At 42.0% G+C, this 19,719-nt stretch overlaps 1 protein-coding gene across 1 annotated transcript; it reads right to left on the bottom strand.

Moving 5' to 3' along the window:
* Positions 1-4,833: 4,833 nt before the first annotated feature.
* Positions 4,834-14,849, bottom strand: LOC121846515 (vitellogenin-like). Its single transcript, XM_042321839.1, is given in 35 exon segments — positions 4,834-5,040; positions 5,149-5,310; positions 5,395-5,560; positions 5,693-5,787; positions 5,918-6,012; positions 6,109-6,292; positions 6,390-6,516; positions 6,625-6,772; positions 6,870-7,021; positions 7,161-7,367; positions 7,478-7,552; positions 7,656-7,670; positions 7,673-7,708; positions 7,853-8,133; positions 8,218-8,431; positions 8,551-8,710; positions 8,832-9,017; positions 9,102-9,195; positions 9,292-9,478; positions 9,574-9,693; positions 9,804-9,905; positions 9,999-10,123; positions 10,234-10,331; positions 10,426-10,643; positions 10,738-10,956; positions 11,204-11,329; positions 12,760-12,925; positions 12,991-13,148; positions 13,256-13,406; positions 13,498-13,646; positions 13,737-13,898; positions 13,988-14,239; positions 14,331-14,482; positions 14,624-14,644; positions 14,810-14,849. Coding segments are annotated over 35 exon segments (4,956 nt in total). The 3' UTR covers positions 4,834-4,927.
* Positions 14,850-19,719: the final 4,870 nt, after the last annotated feature.

The raw sequence follows: 19,719 nt of genomic DNA, 5'->3' as shown, positions 1-19,719 counted from the left end.
AGCTCGTCTGGAGGTTAGTTAACACAGTGTCCAAAGAGGGGCCAAAGGTAGACAGAATGGTGTCGTCTGTGTAGAGATGGACCAAAGAATCACCAGCAGCAAGTCCGACATCATTGATGTATACAGAGAAGAGAGTCGGCCCTAGAATTGAACCATGTGGCACCCCCATAGAGACTGCCAGAGGTCTGGACAACAAGCCCTCCGATTTGTCACACCAAACTCTATCAGAGAAGTAGTTGGTGAACCAAGCAAGGCAGTCATTTGAGAAATCAATGCTGTTGAGTCTGCCAATAAGAATGTTGTGATTGACAGAGTCGAAAGCCTTAGCCAGGTCGATGAATACCGCTGCACAGTAATGTCTCTTATCGATGGCGGTTATGATATCGTTTAGGACTTTGAGCGTGGCTGAGGTACACCCATGACCAGCTCTGAAACAGGAATTCAATAGCGGAGTGGGGATGCTTTAATAGTGTTATGCCCAGTCCTCAACCCTGATTGGTTTACATTCAAAATACATTTATTTGGAAAAAAAGGAGCAAAGTTGTACATTTGCCAAGGATTCTAGAATCTTAGCTAGACAAGGAAGCCTTGAAAAGGGGAGATAATTATTAAGATCACTACTATCTCCACCACTATGGAGTGGTAGCACAAGAGCTGATTTCCATACTTTTGGAATACTGTCTTTCTTGATAATGTTTAATAAAACATTTTAGGTTATTGAGCCAACAATGATGGGCGCTGCACACTTAAGCAGCCCGGGATCCAAGTGGTTACCCCTATGGATGTATTGTTGTCTATTGCTAGCAAAGCATCCAGGACTTTTTTGTAAATAGCCTAAAAGAAAAGCTTTGACTATAATTTCTCTGATCATTCAGCAAGTTTCCCCTATCAGCATTCAGCCTAATATGATTGTGAATAGGCTCAGAAGTTCTTTCAAAGAGAGCCCGCTGAAATAAAATGGTGATTAAATGCATCACTGACGACATTTTTTCTGTAATGAGGCCAGTGTCTAAATTAATTTGTTGTGGCAGACAGGAGGAAGAAGATCTCTTCAGGGATTTGACAGTTTTCCAAAATGATACACAATGATTCCTCGGTTGCTTAAAAGCTTGCCAGTCCAGGCCTAAGCCTCTGTTCCTGGCCTTGGCCCAAGCATCATCTCTATTATCCCTATTATGAATGACTTCTATAGTAATAATAATTTTGGAATGTACCAGGCATTCAATCTACCTTTAACCCTTTTTTTTTACGGTAGCTGTAACACCCGGGGTGTAGTGGAGGAAGAAGTCAGGCGCAGGAAGCAAAGAGTTCAGGGTAGCGCTACTTTATTTGCACCACAACGGTGAAACAACGCCAACCCAAACAAATGCCCCAAACACGGGGAACTTAAACAGTCCAGCAAAATACAAAATACACGGACAACCGTGACCTACAGCCGTGTACAACATGCACACTGAAAACAATCCCGCACAACCAGCAGACGGGCCGGCTGGTAAATGAAGCCCAACCAATTATCCTAAACTAAACACAGGTGAAACTAATAAACAGAAAAGGGGGAAAAGGGATCAGTGGCAGCTAGTAGGCCGGTGACGACGACCGCCGAGCGCCACCCGAACAGGAGGGGGAGTCACCTTCGGTAGGAGTTGTGACAGTAGCATGATTATCCACAATAGTAAATATTCTGCAAAAAGGATCAAAGCTAAATTAGGTTCAGGGATAGCTGAAATACAATCAAGGTCAACAATATAAAGATCATGTAAAAAAGCCTGTTCACTGAAACTTTTTAAGGTCCTCTTTGTGATGACACAAGTCTTAGTTTTGTATTCTCACATCTCTCACATAAACAACTGGGCAATGGTCACTGTCTTGACACCAGTTGAACTAGGTAACTCCTCGAGTTCACAAAGGTTAGCCGAGGGAGGACGGGACCCCTATAACAGATATGAATACATTTTTCACCAGACAAAGGCTTATAGACAGTAGCTCACATTTTTGGGCAAGGGAAATGGATTTCAGTAAAGAGACAGAGAAAATATTTTTTAATAAGTATGGCCACTCCACTACCTCTACCTGTCTGTCAGCTCTGAACACATTATAACCCTCAATATGTATATCAGAGTCCAGAATGTCCGCAGAGATACAAGTTTCAGTCAATACCAGCATGCCCATATGTCTGCATAGCCCATATCTTGATGTAATCTAGTTTAGGAAGTAAGCTCCTGCTGTCCATATGCATCAACCCAAGTCCTTTACAATCTTTACATTTTTAAAGTCACATGGAGTCTACAACTCAAACAAGCTATGCTCAATAGGCAGTTTCAGGTCCGGTCTGATGGTTGATGTTCATACAGTTTTTATGGCTATACGCTTGGTACACCTGTATTTGGGGAGATTCTCCCATTCTTCTCTGCAGATCCTCTCAAGCTCTGTCAGGTTGGCTGCACAGCTATTTTCAAGTTTCTCCAGAGATGTTTTATTGGGTTCAAGTCTGGGCTCTGGCTGGTTCACTCAAGGACATTAAGAGACTTGTCCCGAAGCCACTGCTGCGTTGTCTTGGCTGTGTGCTTAGGGTTGATGTCCTGTTGGAAGGTGAACCTTCAACCCCAGTCTGAGGTCCTGAGTGCACTGGAGCAGATTTTCACCAAGGATCTCTCTGTACTTTGCTCTGTTCATCTTTCCCTCAACCCTTACTAGTCTCCCATTCCCTACTGCTTAAAAACATCCCCAAAGCTTGATGCTTCCAGCACCATGCTTCCCCATAGGGATGGTGCCAGGTTTCCTCCAGATGTGACACTTGCCATTCAGGCCAAAGAGTTCAATGTTGGTTTCATCAGACACGATAATCTTGTTCTCATGGTCTGAGAGTCCTTCAGGTGCCTTTTGGCAAACTCCGAGTGCCTTATAATGAGGAGAACTTCCGTCTGGCCACTCTACCATGAAGGCCTGATTGGTGGAGTGCTGCAGAGATGGTTGTCCTTCTGGAAGGTTCTCCTATCTCCACAGAGGAACTCTGGAGCTATGTCAGAGTGACCATCGGGTTCTTGGTCACATCCCTGAGTAAGGCCCCCCTCCTCCGATTGCTCGAATCTTGGTGGTTCCAAACTTCTTCAATTTAAGAATGATGGAGGCCACTGTGTTCTTGGGTACCTTCAATACTGAAGAAATGTTTTGGTACCCTTCCCCAGATCTGTGCTTTGACATAATCGTGTCTCAGAGCTCTACTGATAATTCCTTCAACCTCATGTCTTGTTTTTTGCTTTGACATACACTGTCAACTGTGGGACCTTATATAGACAGGTATGTGCCTTTTCAAATCATGTCCAATCAATTGAATTTACCACAGGTGGACTCCAATCAAGTTGTAGAAACATCTTAAGTATGATCAATGGAAACAGGACGCACCTGAGCTCAAATTCGAGTCTCATAGCAAACCATCTGAATCCAAGGCTTTTGATTGGGGAAGCAGCAAACCTTTACTGTGGGGACAACGTCGTCGATGCATTTCCTATTGAAGCCGGTAATGGAGGTGGTTAGCTCATCAATGCTATTGGCTTAGCTCATCAAGGCTATATTCTAGTCAGCACTAGCAAAGCTGTCCTGTAGCATAGCCTCCGATTCAGAGGACCATTTCTCAATGCAGCGCATCATGGGTACTTCCTCTTTGAGGTTTTGCTTGTAGACAGGAAGCAGAAGTATAGAGTCATGATCTGATTTGCCAAAAGGGTGATGAGGAAAGGCCTTGTATGCTTGCTTGTGGCTAGAGTAGCATTGGTCTTTATCCCCCCTTGTGGCGTAGGAGTTGTGTTGATGGAAGTTGGGGATTATGTGTCTTAGTGACTAGGAACTTAATGACTAGGAACTAACAAGGAAAGCAGCCTCCGGGGGCATGGTTTCCTGCCTGTTTTTCTTATCCTGAGATTGAACATATAAAGCAATCACGATAACAGCTGAAACCTCTCTCGGGGGTAGAATGTTTGGCATTTGTCCATCAAGTATTCCAAGACGGGTGAGCAATGGGTAGAGACTTCCATTGCGCTAGAGTCAGGACACTATTTACTGTTGATGAAGAGGCATACACCTCCTCCTGTCAATTTTCCTGAATCCAATGTCCTGTCCGCTCGGTGAATGGAGAATCCATCGAGTTGGATTGCCATGGGGGCAAGGCCAAGTGTCTTTAGGACGGACAAGGCCCCTGACTGTTTTGATAGAGCCATAATATTTTGACTGCTGAGTGACATAGGGACAAATTAGTGTGGTTTTAAAGGTAATATTTTTCTTCGTAGATGTCATTTGTATAGATTTCATGTCAAAAGTATTTTTATTGTATTACCTTTTGTTAAAGTCGGTTTTTTACATGTGAATGTCAGACAACGTAATGTATTTGTTTTCATAGTCAACATAGTTTTTTCCTTAAATATTGGATATCATTTTAGAATGTACATTCAGTGAAATGTTGCTGATACATCAACACCAAATGTGAAAAGAGATATAGGTCTTTACATTGATTTATGAAATTGACAAACTGTCTTTCCCTTCAATTGATTGTGATGACAACAAAACAATATTGGTCTAAGCTATTGTATTTGTTGTAGATGCAGTGCAATGGAAATGGTATACTGAACAGTCATAGCAAGTTGGATGTGTTTACAATATAACTCCTCTGTCAAGCTGAAGGTGTTTTTGGCACTGACATATTTTTTTAAATCGTTTTTTTAATTTCATAATTCACCATGAAAAGTGATGGCCATTAAATGTATCTTATTAGAGGGCTCTTTTTGCAAATGAAAAATGTATCAGAGACCATCTTTGAATGCACAGTTGGATTTATTACAATTTGAGTGGTCAATAATGTTGTAGGTTTCATCTCAGTGATGTGAAATTACATATTTTCTGATATAAAAATTACAGTGTCTGCTCCACCACAGCACTACATGCACTGCTCAGAGCAGCGACAGGCCACATGGGCTTCTGCCTTCTCCATCAGGTCCACACTCTTCTCATAGATGCTGCTCAGACCTTCAGAGCGGTTCAGGTTGGAATCTGTAATAGGAAAGAAAGTAAGAAATTAGGAACTGCAGATCAGTATTTATTGGATACATCAGAACAGTATGGTGTCTTCAGTAAAACAGTTGTCCATTATAGACTCACCGACAGGCAGGCAGTGGAAACCGATGGTGATGGGGGTGGTCCTCACTGGGAGGCATCCAGGCAGACAGCGCAGCACAGGCTCAACAGAGTAGCATTTGGACTCCCTGTCATCAACCATCACCTGCTTCTCCAGCTTCACAGACTCGAGCTTCATGAGACATTCTGACATAGAGAGGTACAGTAATAATATGTTAACTAAATGAACTGACATTTGTAATGCAGCATAAGCGTTAGGCTAAGACTTACCAGACGCATCACGGCAGCTATCAGAAGGAAGCACCCAGGAATGGGCAAAGCTGACTGAGCTCTTGGTCAGGCGGCCACTGGGTGTACGGTACTCCTGTCTGTCTTCGCCATCAGCCTTTCCACAGAGTCCACAGGTCTGTCCCTTCATCCAGTCCACAACTTTAATCTGAGTGCCAAAATCACACAACAACTTAGAACAACTGTAGCTTATGTATTAGTACCCTTTAAACAAGTAATACGCTATTCATACATTTAATGATACAGTATTATTGATATCATGACATAAGATTCCAATCACCTTCCATGAGTACTTATCAAAGTAGACTTCTTGGAGACCATGGCTTGGGGCATAGAGAGACACACCTTCACCCTTTTGTTTGATCTTGATAGAACCTTAGGCAAGAAAATAAACAATGTTGTAGTTTATGGATGAGGCCATTTTCTTTTATCTTATTACTGCAGTACATTAGATTATTCTAGTTATTGTGATGTTGATAAATAAGGTTGAAGGAGCATGAGAAACCTGAGGGGTCAATGTATGGGAGGTTGTCTTTGGAAATTTCCATTCCATTGACCTTCACTATCACATCATTGTCCTCAGGGTACAGGTCAACATCACTGGAAGTGTCAAAGATAATATTTCATACATTGTTATTGATGGAACTAAGAAATATATTTGTGTCAAAAGCAATTGTTTTCAAAAACAATACTCACATGTCAGAGATTTTCACATTGATGTGGTTTTGTTCAGATGTGTGATCCTTCTTCAGCAGAACCATGAATTTGAGCTCTATGGTGCAATCCTGAGCCAAAACTTGGTAGCAGGAGAGAGGCATCTTGATCTTGTACTTCCTGTTGTTAAATGTTGTCAATGTGTCTCTGACCATGCTACATTTAACTGGAAAACAACAGTGTTAATTTATACCTTCCTTGCCTTTTTTAACGTTGTACTGTGACATTGTTTTTTTTGTGTGTTTTTTATTGTTTCTGCTTACCTGCGTTGACTTCAGAAAACAAGTAGTGGATTTTGTTAACAATGTTGTCATCAAAGGGAGAAAGATCAGTCATAGACTCAATGGGCAGAGAACAGGGGAGGTTCACACCCAGTTTATACAGTGTCATCTGTGATTTAGATACACACATCCTCATCAGAAACAGTCAACCAAGAAGAGAAGTCTGGAGAAATAAAACAGCGGAAAATGCTATAATGGGAAAAACAATGTTCCTCACCTTGGGTGTTTTCAGAATGACATCCAGGGTCCTTTCAGATGTTGCAACCACAGTGCATTGAATCTGTTTCTCACTATTTTTGTCTTTTTGCATTGGAACCAAGTCAGCCAGGTAATATGGGATGTACCCAGGGATGAATTCAGACACGCTAGAAGAGATAAGGTTACACAAATCAGAAGTTGTTCTTGATTTGTTCTGTATCATTATTCAGCCATCACTAGTAAATAACAAATGAGTAACCATACATCCTAACATAGCGCCAAACAGCCTTGGGAACCTTGGGGAGTCTGTCCCAAGACAACCTCAGACGAACTGCAGGGCTTGTACCAACAAGACCAGTCTCAGCAGTGATGAAGGTGTTATAATCCTTGCACTCTGCACCCCAAGCAATCTTGGCCTAATTAGGAGAACAAAATAAAGTGTACATTTTTTTAGTATACCTTAGATGTTATTGCTACCCATGGTACAACCTAAACATTAAAAAAACGATCAGAAAACTTATATTGTAGCACCATTTACAAGATATTTGATCTTACAGTGACTTTGTGTTTGCTGAGCAGAACACCATCAGCACACAGTTTCCAGTTGTCGTTCTCATCAAGGGCAGCCATAATGATCTGCAGTCTGAAAGTAGCTTTGTTCAAGTAAGCAGTAACCTGGTATCCCTCTATCTTATTGTCAGCTCTCACTAAACGGAAGAGGATGATCACCTTAGGGTCAAGTTTATTGCCAAGGAATTTGTCCTGAGAAGAGAAACACATTTTAAATCTGAATTCAACTCTGCGCTCTCTCCCAATGGCACACAATGAAAGAGATGATAATCTGGACTCAAGTTATGATGGTGAAGTGTCACCTGCTTGTAGATGGCATGGAAGCTAGAGGCACTGCTCTTGCTTCTGGAGATGACATTGGAGGTGGCTTGAGAGTACTGCAAACAAACAGCAAAACCCAGGGTATTTACGTAAAAACTTTTATACAAACATTTATTTTTGTCAACCATACCGTAGATGAAAATTCCAAAAATATTGTACCTTGTGATTCTTTTTTTGAATTTGCGGTCGTAAGGCTGGTCGGGGCCGTCAGGCTATTTGGGTAAAAATACCAATTACATTCAATAAATTCTCTTCACATTTTTAACATCTATGTATGTTTGCAACAGGTCTGTGCCTTGTTTGTCAACTCCATAAATATCTGACTCAAAGAGTTTTGTGAGAAACAGTAGCCTTACCTCGGAGATGCGGGAGCTGGAGGAGCTGGAAGAGCTGCTGCTCTCTGATTTCTTGGATCTAGGGCGGGAACTACTAGAACTAGAGCTGCTGGAACTAGAGGAATCTCTGGTGCCGTTCTTCAGATCAGGCACCAGAATTTTCTTGAGCTTCAACAGTACAGTTTTTCCCTCGGGAGCTTCCTCCTCTTCGTTCATGGTGATGACTTTGATAATCTTTTCTGCAGCCTTGGGTCCAACTTGCACTTCAAACTCCAGCCTCTCAATGGCGGGTTCAGATGCTGCTAAAAATGGAATGCATTATAAATAGCTAAACAAATTGTTGCATGTATATGCTGAACTTGGCTTATTACCAAATGAATGCTTACATGGTTTCACAGAAATAAGGACTGAATGCTTTCCAATCATGTTGTAGAAAAGAGTGTTTCTGATGAAGGCAGCACTCTCTGAGGCAAATTCAAAGCATGCTTTGACTCCAAGCCTTTCGACACAGATTGTCTCCTCAAGATTGACTACAATTGCCTTAATGATGGGCTTGAAGTTGGATGGAAAATCAGAAGAGATGATCTCAGAAGATCTTGACTGAAAAAATGATATAAATTCACAAAATGTATCAAATATCTGGGGTCTGTGGTTAATAATTTCTGATTTGCAATGCTTATGTGGATTTAGTTTTGAACAAGTATTTCATACAAACTCACCAAACTTCCAGCAAAAGAGGCAGCAGAGGCTGCAATCATAGATGTGAACTTATCCCTGGACTGCTGTGCGCTTCTTGCTACTCCTTGGGCAGGAATCAAGGGAGTTATTCTCTCGGCTGGGACATCCTCCACATTTCTTGCCACAGCAAAGGTCTCAATGCTGTTTGAAGGAACATAGATCTCAAGAAATCTGTAGTGTGGCAGCCGTGTTAAAAAAATATGAACTTAATGTAAACAGCTATTACATCCTCTTTTCTGACCAAGAAAAAGATTGCCCTTACTGTGCGACAGCAATATGCTCAGGAGGGGAAACAGGGAGCGCTTCAAACTTGAAGTTGCCATTAGCGATGTCAAGCTGTGCTGCAAATTTTGCAGGGACAATTGTGCGGACCTTAGCTCTTGCCATAATAGCAGCCTGGATGAATGCAGTGTTCACTCCCATCACAGCAAATGTATGCATGACAATGCTACAGGAAGAGGAGACATTTGTTAAATTTACCAAGATTTGTGGTATTAATGATGTCATCAGAAAATATTGGTCTTATACCTACCTTGGTCTAACTTCGGCGTGTAGCTCAATGTTTGTTTTCAATAGCTGGGCAGCATGGAAGGTTTCAGGCAGAGCAGGTGTCAGAGTGGCACGGACTATGAACATAAAGATAAAAGCACATTCATATGGGAGATCAGAGATCTAGCGAAGAACTACTAATTACTAAGCAAGAACTATTATGATATAGTTACCTTTGACGTATGCTTTAGCGACAGCAGCGGTGTAGTAACTGAGCTCCATGGGTAAACCAACAGCGGTGGGGAAGATGCGGCGCACCTCTGCAGCCAGCAGGGGCTTAACATACTGGAAAGTTGCTCCAGCCAACAGTGCCTTCAAGGCATTTTTTCCCAAAGCGTGTGCAGAAGGACTGTTGGCAAGCTGTGGGATATTATTAGGTTTAGCTGTTTTGTCCCTCAACTGTGAATGTTTTATGAATACTTTTGGAGACTATTAAGTTATATCATCTGTTGTACCTGAAGTGCCTGATCGATGATGGACTTGTCGATGTTGGCAAAGGCAATTTCCTGTCCAAAGAACTTCACATATATGGAGGCTAGGGGCTTTCTTGTGTCTAGGGACCTCCAGTCAGACAGCTGTGGATAGATGAGTAAAGCAAACCTGATTGATCAATTTAATTTTAAAAATCCACGGGGATTGAAGCAATTTAAGATAAATGTGTAACGTAGTGATCGTTGATACTTACAGCCTTAATGACACGCCTCATCTTGGTGATCCTGTCAGCATTTTCAGGAGCTGGGGGTAATTTCAGAAGAGCCTCCTGGATTCCCTCAGTTCTCACTCCAACCTAAGGGGAAAACATTAAGCTTGGACAGTTAAAAAGTGTTTTAAATGTTCTCAATCATTATCATTTCAAGGAACTTTGAAAAAACGCCTTTACCTCAAGAACATCAGCAGCTGCTCCAGCAAAGTAGGTGCGAGCTTTGGCCACGACAGTTCTGGGGAAAAGGGTGGCAGCATCGTTGATGAAGAAAGCACTGGCAGCAGCACCAATCCTCAGGGAATCTTTAAAATGGGGAAAAATGACTGTTTAATGATTGACTTTGTTGATGTTTAGTGAATGATGCTAATGGGCCAGTCGTTGCAAGCCAAGGAAGATAAGAGGAGGACCTTACTGGAATAGGCATCCAGGTGGATGGCTTGACTGAAGTGGCAGCTCAATCTTCTAAATTTGGTGCTGAGCATCTTGACAGCAACATTGCAGGCAGCAGCACTAAAATGAAGGAATAGCAACTATGTTATTAAATCTGATTCCATAGATATTGAGAGAGATGTAATGACATGTAAAGGTGAAAGAGTGCTCTTACACTGAGGCAAAGTCAGGGGCGGTGCTCCTGGTCAGGGACTTCATGTGAGAGTAGGTGAAGCTAGCCACCTGCAGATTTTTCTCTGTTTTCAGAATGCTAGCTAAAATAATCACCAGGCCCATTGGGGGCTTTGTCTCAAACAGAACAATGCAGGCAAGCATGCGGAGCTCTGGGTGGAGAGCCTTGTCCATGAACAACTGCACAGCAACTTCCTGGACCTATTTCACAACAATAATGCAGAGATTTGAATGGACTTCGCCAATGAGAATGATGATGTTGTCATTTGAAATTTAATGGAGGGACTGTACTCACCATTCTAGGCTCCCTCTTAGCAATGTTCCTCAGGGCCAAGACTGCATCAGCCTGGACTCTCAGGGGCAGAGCAGCAGCTGCAGTTCCAAACACGGGCAGGAGCTTTGTGATTGGTTTAATGCTAGCAGGATGGCCAGCATTACCCAGAGCTTTAAGAACCATGGAGAGTTCCTCAAATTTGCTATTAGCAACAGCCTGAACTGCAAGTTCGTGGATGGGCTGTGGGAAGACATGTACAGTAGATATGTTTGAATAACCTCAATCAGTAGATCATCATATACATGAGATGACATCTACCTCTTTGAAGAGTATCTCAATAGCACTGACTTTGCTGATAAATCTTTTTTGAGGGAAAAAATACTTGATACGATTGTGATATGTTGCTATCTCACCTATCTATCGTAAGAGCATCTATCTGTTAAGTGACTACAATGTAAATGATTATAGGAAAATACATCCAGTTTACCTTCACAAGTTCAGCGGGGCAGTTGGGATATTGAACACAGTATTTGGAAACCATGGTACCATAACCAAGCATGGCGATCTCACGTAGAACTGGGTGTGTCTGAATCTTGTGGTTGAAAGCCAGGCTCTGGTGGTGAAAAAGGTATTGTTTTGAGTCATCTTTATATAATTTCTTACAAAATATTGAAGAGATAGGACAGTGTAGAAGGAGTAAAGTGGGTCCAGGATTCGCAACTGGACGGTTGCGAGCACATATGTAACCAGCTTCAAAAAGCTAGGCATATGTCGCACATCACTACTTCACAGGAGATGCATTTGCAGTTTATTCTTTCAGAAATGCCTCCTGGAACATGTGAACTGTCATGTGCCTTCATAACAAACTTGTATGCCATCTGTAAATATGAATACAATTGTTAAATTAGGAGCCTAGTTGGTTTAGCCATGGAAAAATACCTTCCCGCTAGCCATGATTGGCTGAGATAATGAATGGGCTAATGAATGGGCTGGACATGCCGAGAGATGAGTTTGTGTTGGTCTGCTATGTAGCACGCTTCTGTCTATAACATGAGCTGCTCGGTATATGTCAATAATCCTTGCTACAGTGGCTTTTTTGAAAGATATAATGCTAGCCATGGAGATCTGCAAATGTGTTGCTACTGCGCTCAACAACATTGTTGCCCAGAATTTATTAGGTGCTATCGACAAAGATTAGTGGGAAAAAGTTGTGATGGACTACTTTCTTTCACACAGTCAGTGTGAACCGAAGTGACTTGACACAACAACGGGCCCAACAAGCTGTAGCTTGCTACAAAACAAACAGAAAAGACACACTGCCATGAAGTGTTCATCCATGTATGCTGGTAAGAGTGTAGCTACATTCTCAGATATTACAAGTTTCAAATTTAGTCAGAAAGTCATTTTCATTGCAAGTTCAAGCGTACTGTTAGCTAGCTAGCAAATGTTAGCTTGCTGGCTTGCTAGCTAACGGCACGTGTATGATCTTTGTAGTAATATTATTTGTATCTCAGAAAGCCACTTGTAATTGCTGATTACGGCCATCGATTGTATTACATGAACATGTGTACATGTCCAGACAATAGTAACCATCCACTTAGCTACAAGTGGTTGGGGGTGGTTATATAATTTATTTCACATGACCCATCAGTTTTGGACAAGTGTCTGGGTAAACATAATGTATAATTATAAAATAATTATAAAATATTTTTATCTGGACACTTTCAAAGTCAGATTAGGATATAGGCCAAGGACTAGATAAAGTGCATTTTTAACTGGAGTTTTCCTATTTTAGGCTACTACTTTCACCACTTTTAGTCTTGAAATCTTTGGTTGTTTACTACACTATCTTACTCACTCTGTTTAGCTCATGGTCTCACATGTGAATCCTTAAAGAGATGGGTGGGGCTAGGGCTTTAGAGGGTGTGAAAAGGTGTTGACGGTAGTGGTGTTAACCACTAGACCACCTCATGCTACAATTTTTAGTCATCTTAATGAGGAAATCTATAAGAATGCTTAAACATCATTTAAAGGTTTACTTACTTCAACAAGCTTGACAGTCTCCAGATCAGCAGCCACCATATGCACAGCGGCAACCAGAGCCTGGGCAGCCTCAAAAATAGTGATGTCACCAGCCAAAAACTTCTCCTTGATGAATCTCACAGCCACTGATCTTCCGATGGAGGGGACAGCATCCAGGATCCAGTGTCTGAAAAAAAAAGGTTTTCTGTCATTGTGTCTTTGTTTGAGCAATTGAGCAAGAAAAAAAATTACCTGTAAGCTGGTTTGGCCTTGAACTCAGCCCAGATGGCATTAATAGTCTCAGAGCTTGCCATGCGCAGGAGCTGAATAAACTGCAGATACTTAAGAGGAGCATCTTCATGGACCTGTGCCGTGTTGTATGTGACCAGATGATTCAGGATCTTCACAGCCTAAACAATTATAATGAAGTGTTTGTATTAAACCTTTGTTATCTGTGGCTTTACATATTGTCAGGCTTATGTATCAAATAATAGATAGAGTCATTGAGTCACTGTACCTGAGCACGTGCGTTGCTGATCTTAAGGAGCTGAATGGGCATCTGGAGAATCTCAGTGGCAAACTCATACCGGATGGATCCACGTTGAACATAGTTATCATCAGGGACAATAATTGGAGCCTTCTTGATCTCAACGAAAGTCAACATTTGTCTGTGAAAGGTAGTTCATGGGAAACTGTTAAACCTATAAGCTTAATAAAATGAAAATGTTTTCCTTTTATACCACAAATCAGTCAACATACTTTGCTTCCATTTGGGCAGCTCCTGACATCTCATTGAATGGTGTGAACTGATGGAGCTCAGTAACAGTGGCCTCCAAGATCAGAGCACCATTGTCAGCGGGCTTCATGAGGTAGTTGTAAGTGGCAGCTCCCATCAGGGCCTCCCCTCTCTGTTTAGACAAAACACAGAGTTGTATTGTCATGTGAAGTGTTTCTGGTTATGTTTTTCCAACCCCCAAAATAGATACTTATGCTCATACCTGCCGGCACTCTACACACTTCTCTGTGTAAGCCAGACCAAAGTCCTTCATGATTCTCTGCTGGCAGTTATTGAGATCTTTGCTCTTGGTCAAATGGATGCGCTCTGCCTTGGCATCTTCCCTGATCACATAGTGGGTCTTGCACACTCCCTGAGCTCCAGCCTAACACAAAAGAGAGCATGAGTGAGGAACTCAAACATTGCTTACTGAAACATGTTTTGCATCTATATATGAACATATACAAGTTTTACCTCCTGCAACTCATAGACGTTTTGTGTCTTCTTGATGTTGAGCTGAAGAATGTTCAGGATACCTCTATGGACATTCAGCACTGTTTCAGAGACAGCAGTGGGGGCAAATACCTTACCCACAACACCCTTGGCATACTCAAACTTGATGGGAATCGAGAACTGAGCAGCCAGGGCTGAAGTGAGTTTTGCAGCTGGGACGAAAGGATCGTTGGGCCACACACCACTGTACTCAAAGATCTCAGGGTTCACAAGCTACAAGAAGATATCAATTGATGTATTAGTCAATGTAATGGACATCACATTAGGATATTGTTTGTGTGGGAACTTCATGTATAATAAATACCTTCAGCAAGTAGGTATTCTCTGCAACTGCACTGATATGAACTTTGCTGATTACTTTTACTCCAGCTCTAGCCAGACCCTCCTCAGGCAGACCACCCAGGAGCAGTGCCTCATACTTGTACACATAGGTCTTACTGGCAGCAAAATCAGGGGCTGTAATAACAATCAAAACATATTTGATGATCTTGTGATCTGAGAACTGGTTTTACTTAATTTATTCAACTAGAAAAAAATGCAGAAGTGAAACTACCTAATAAACATAAGTAAAAATCCATAAAAATAATATGTACTTACCAAAGTTAACAGATTGACTCGCTACAAGATAAAACAAAAATTATTGTCACAATATGTTACTGAATGTTTTTCAAAAAATGTCATAGATACAGAATTGTACATTTCAATATTTACATAACTTAGTTATATTTACATGAAGTTAGTTATAATATCTGCACTAGAATAAGACAGAAAAACTGTACTTACCCACAAGGGCTAGAGTCAGTGCAAGTACTACTGCTCTCATGGCCAGTGTGATGTGAGGAACAACAGTCCCAGTCCACCTTTTAAAGAAGTGCTCTATCGACAAAAACAATCGTAACAAAATATATAATTAACTAATGTTTCATAAGTTGAGATCAGTATGTGCTCATAATAAAGCCTGTTGAGTTGGTTATCACTAGTTCTGAGGTGGCCACATACACCCGTAGGTTAGGTTAACCTGCCCCACTGCCATTTAGCCCTTTACAGATCAATGTCCATCTAAGTCAGTTATTTAATGAAAATTATCTGGAGAATCACGTGTTGTTTTATCCAACAAGTTATGTGTACTACAACCTTCATTTTTCTTTAAATATTACATTAGTTATTTTTCTCTATTTATCTGATAGACTGCATCCAATTTGTTGAGTAGAGTGTTGGAGGCTATTTTGTAAATGACATCGCCGAAGTTGAGGATCGGTAGGATGGTCAGTTTTACGAGGGTGTGTTTGGCAGCATGAGTGAAGGATGCTTTGTTGCGAAATAGGAAGCCGATTCTAGATTTAATTTGGGATTTGAGATGTTTAATGTGAGTCTGGAAGGAGAGTTTACAGTCTAACCAGACACATAGGTATTTGTAGTTGTCCACATATTCTAAGTCAGAACCGTCCAGAGTAGTGATGCTGTGGGGGCAGCGATCGGTTGAAAAGCATGCATTTGGTTTAACTTGCATTTAAGAGCGGTTGGAGGCCACGGAAGGAGAGTTGTATGGCATTGAAGCTCGTCTGGAGGTTAGTTAACACAGTGTCCAAAGAGGGGCCAAAGGTAGACAGAATGGTGTCGTCTGTGTAGAGATGGACCAAAGAATCACCAGCAGCAAGTCCGACATCATTGATGTATACAGAGAAGAGAGTCGGCCCTAGAATTGAACCATGTGGCACCCCCATAGAGACTGCCAGAGGTCTGGACAACAAGCCCTCCGATTTGTCACACCAAACTCTATCAGAGAAGTAGTTGGTGAACCAAGCAAGGCAGTCATTTGAGAAATCAATGCTGTTGAGTCTGCCAATAAGAATGTTGTGATTGACAGAGTCGAAAGCCTTAGCCAGGTCGATGAATACCGCTGCACAGTAATGTCTCTTATCGATGGCGGTTATGATATCGTTTAGGACTTTGAGCGTGGCTGAGGTACACCCATGACCAGCTCTGAAACAGGAATTCAATAGCGGAGTGGGGATGCTTTAATAGTGTTATGCCCAGTCCTCAACCCTGATTGGTTTACATTCAAAATACATTTATTTGGAAAAAAGGAGCAAAGTTGTACATTTGCCAAGGATTCTAGAATCTTAGCTAGACAAGGAAGCCTTGAAAAGGGGAGATAATTATTAAGATCACTACTATCTCCACCACTATGGAGTGGTAGCACAAGAGCTGATTTCCATACTTTTGGAATACTGTCTTTCTTGATAATGTTTAATAAAACATTTTAGGTTATTGAGCCAACAATGATTGGCGCTGCACACTTAAGCAGCCCGGGATCCAAGTGGTTACCCCCTATGGATGTATTGTTGTCTATTGCTAGCAAAGCATCCAGGACTTTTTTTGTAAATAGCCTAAAAGAAAAGCTTTGACTATAATTTCTCTGATCATTCAGCAAGTTTCCCCTATCAGCATTCAGCCTAATATGATTGTGAATAGGCTCAGAAGTTCTTTCAAAGAGAGCCCGCTGAAATAAAATGGTGATTAAATGCATCACTGACGACATTTTTTCTGTAATGAGGCCAGTGTCTAAATTAATTTGTTGTGGCAGACAGGAGGAAGAAGATCTCTTCAGGGATTTGACAGTTTTCCAAAATGATACACAATGATTCCTCGGTTGCTTAAAAGCTTGCCAGTCCAGGCCTAAGCCTCTGTTCCTGGCCTTGGCCCAAGCATCATCTCTATTATCCCTATTATGAATGACTTCTATAGTAATAATAATTTTGGAATGTACCAGGCATTCAATCTACCTTTAACCCTTTTTTTTACGGTAGCTGTAACACCCGGGGTGTAGTGGAGGAAGAAGTCAGGCGCAGGAAGCAGAGAGTTCAGGGTAGCGCTACTTTATTTGCACCACAAAGGTGAAACAACGCCAACCCAAACAAATGCCCCAAACACGGAGAACTTAAACAGTCCAGCAAAATACAAAATACACGGACAACCGTGACCTACAGCCGTGTACAACATGTACACTGAAAACAATCCCGCACAACCAGCAGACGGGCCGGCTGGTAAATGAAGCCCAACCAATTATCCTAAACTAAACACAGGTGAAACTAATAAACAGAAAAGGGGGAAAAGGGATCAGTGGCAGCTAGTAGGCCGGTGACGACGACCGCCGAGCGCCACCCGAACAGGAGGGGGAGTCACCTTCGGTAGGAGTCGTGAGAGTAGCATGATTATCCACAATAGTAAGTCATCTGCAAAAAGGATCAAAGCTAAATTAGGTTCAGGGATAGCTGAAATACAATCAAGGTCAATCATATAAAGATCATGTAAAAACGCCTGTTCACTGGAACTTTTTAAGGTCCTCTTTGTGATGACACAAGTCTTAGTTTTGTATTCTCACATCTCTCACATAAACAACTGGGCAATGGTCACTGTATTGACACCAGTTGAACTAGGTAACTCCTCGAGTTCAATGGTTAGCCGAGGAAGAACGGGACCCCTATAACAGTTATGGATACATTTTTTCACCAGACAAAGGCTTAAAGACAGTAGCTCACATTGTTGGGCAAGGGAAATGGATTTCAATAAAGAGACAGAGAAAATATGTTTTAATAAGTATGGCCACTCCACTACCTCTACCTGTCTTTCAGCTCTGAACACATTATAACCCTCAAAATGTATATCAGAGTCCAGAATGTACGCAGCGATACAAGTTTCAGTCAATACCAGCATGCCCATATGACTGCATAGCCCATATCTTGATGTAATCTAGTTTATGAAGTAAGCTCCTGCTGTCCATATGCATCAACCCAAGTCCTTTACAATCTTTACATTTTTAAAGTCACATGGAGTCTACAACACAAACAAGCTATGCTCAATTGGCAGTTGCAGGTCCGGTCTGATGGTTGATGTTCATACAGTTGGTATGGCTATAAGCTTGGCACACCTGTATTTGGGGAGATTCTCCCATTCTTCTCTGCAGATCCTCTCAAGCTCTGTCAGGTTGGCTGCACAGCTATTTTCAAGTTTCTCCAGAGATGTTTTATTGGGATCTCTCTGTACTTTGCTCTGTTCATCTCTCCCTCAACCCTGACTAGTCTCCCATTCCCTAGTGCTTAAAAACATCCCCACAGCATGATGCTTCCACCACCATGCTTCCCCGTAGGGATGGTGCCAGGTTTCCTCCAGATGTGACACTTGCCATTCAGGCCAAAGAGTTCAATGTTGGTTTCATCAGACACGATAATCTTTTTCTCATGGTCTGAAAGTCCGTTAGGTGCCTTTTGGCAAAATCCAAGTGCCTTTTAATGAGGAGAACTTCCGTCTGGCCACTCTACCATGAAGGCCTGATTGGTGGAGTGCTGCAGAGATGGTTGTCCTTCTGGAAGGTTCTCCTATCTCCACAGAGGAACTCTGGAGCTCTGTCAGAGTGACCATCGGGTTCTTGGTCACATCCCTGAGTAAGGCCCCCCTCCTCCGATTGCTCGAATCTTGGTGGTTCCAAACTTCTTCCATTTAAGAATGATGGAGGCCACTGTGTTCTTGGGTACCTTCAATGCTGAAGAAATGTTTTGGTACCCTCCCCCAGATCTGTGCTTTGACATAATCCTGTCTCGGAGCTCTACTGACAATTCCTTCAACCTCATGGCTTGTTTTTTTACTCTGACATACACTGTCAACTGTGGGACCTTATATAGACAGGTATGTGCCTTTCCAAATTATGTCCAGTCAATTGAATTTACCACAGGTGGACTCTAATCATGTTGTAGAAACATCTTAAGTATGATCAATGGAAACAGGATGCACCTGAGCTCAATTTTGAGTCTCATAACAAACCATCTGAATCCAAGGCTTTTGATTGGGGAAGCAGCGAACCATCACTGTGGTGACAATGTCGTCGATGCATTTCCTATTGAAGCCGGTAACGGAGGTGGTTAGCTCATCAATGCTATTGTCTTAGTCCCGGAATATATTCTAGTCAGCGCTAGCAAAGCTGTCCTGTAGCATAGCCTCCGATTCAGAGGACCATTTCTCAATGCAACACATCATGAGTACTTCCCCTTTGAGCTTCTGTTTGTAGACAGGGAGCAGGAGTATAGAGTCATGATCTGATTTGCCAAAAGGCTGATGAGGAAAGGCCTTGTATGCTTGCTTGTGGCTAGAGTAGCATTGGTTTTATCGCCCCTTGTGGCATAGGAGTTGTGTTGATGGAAGTTGGGAATATGTGTCTTAAATGACTAGGAATTTAATGACAAGGAACTTAATGACTAGGAACTTAATGACTAGGAACTAACAAGGAAAGCAGCCTCCGAGGGCATGGTTTCCTGCCTGTTTTTCTTATCCTGAGATTGAACATATAAAGCAATCACGATAACAGCTGAAAACTCTCTCGGGGTTAGAAAGTTTGGCATTTGTCCATCAAGTATTCCAAGACGGGTGAGCAATGGGTAGAGACTTCCATTGCGCTAGAGTCAGGACACCATTTACTGTTGATGAAGAGGCATACACCTCCCCTGTCAATTTTCCTGAATCCAATGTCCTGTCCGCTCGGTGAATGGAGAATCCATCGAGTTGGATTGCCATGGAGGCAAGGCCAAGTGTTTTTGGACGGACAAGGCCCCTGACTGTGTTTTGATAGAGCCATAATATTTTGACTGCTGAGTGACAAGTTAGTGTGGTTTTTAAGGTAATGTTTTTGTTTGTAGATG

This window comes from Oncorhynchus tshawytscha, linkage group LG01, assembly GCF_018296145.1.
Source record: "Oncorhynchus tshawytscha isolate Ot180627B linkage group LG01, Otsh_v2.0, whole genome shotgun sequence".
NCBI classification, from domain to species: domain Eukaryota; kingdom Metazoa; phylum Chordata; class Actinopteri; order Salmoniformes; family Salmonidae; genus Oncorhynchus; species Oncorhynchus tshawytscha.
This window is presented reverse-complemented; position numbering and strand designations above follow the sequence as displayed.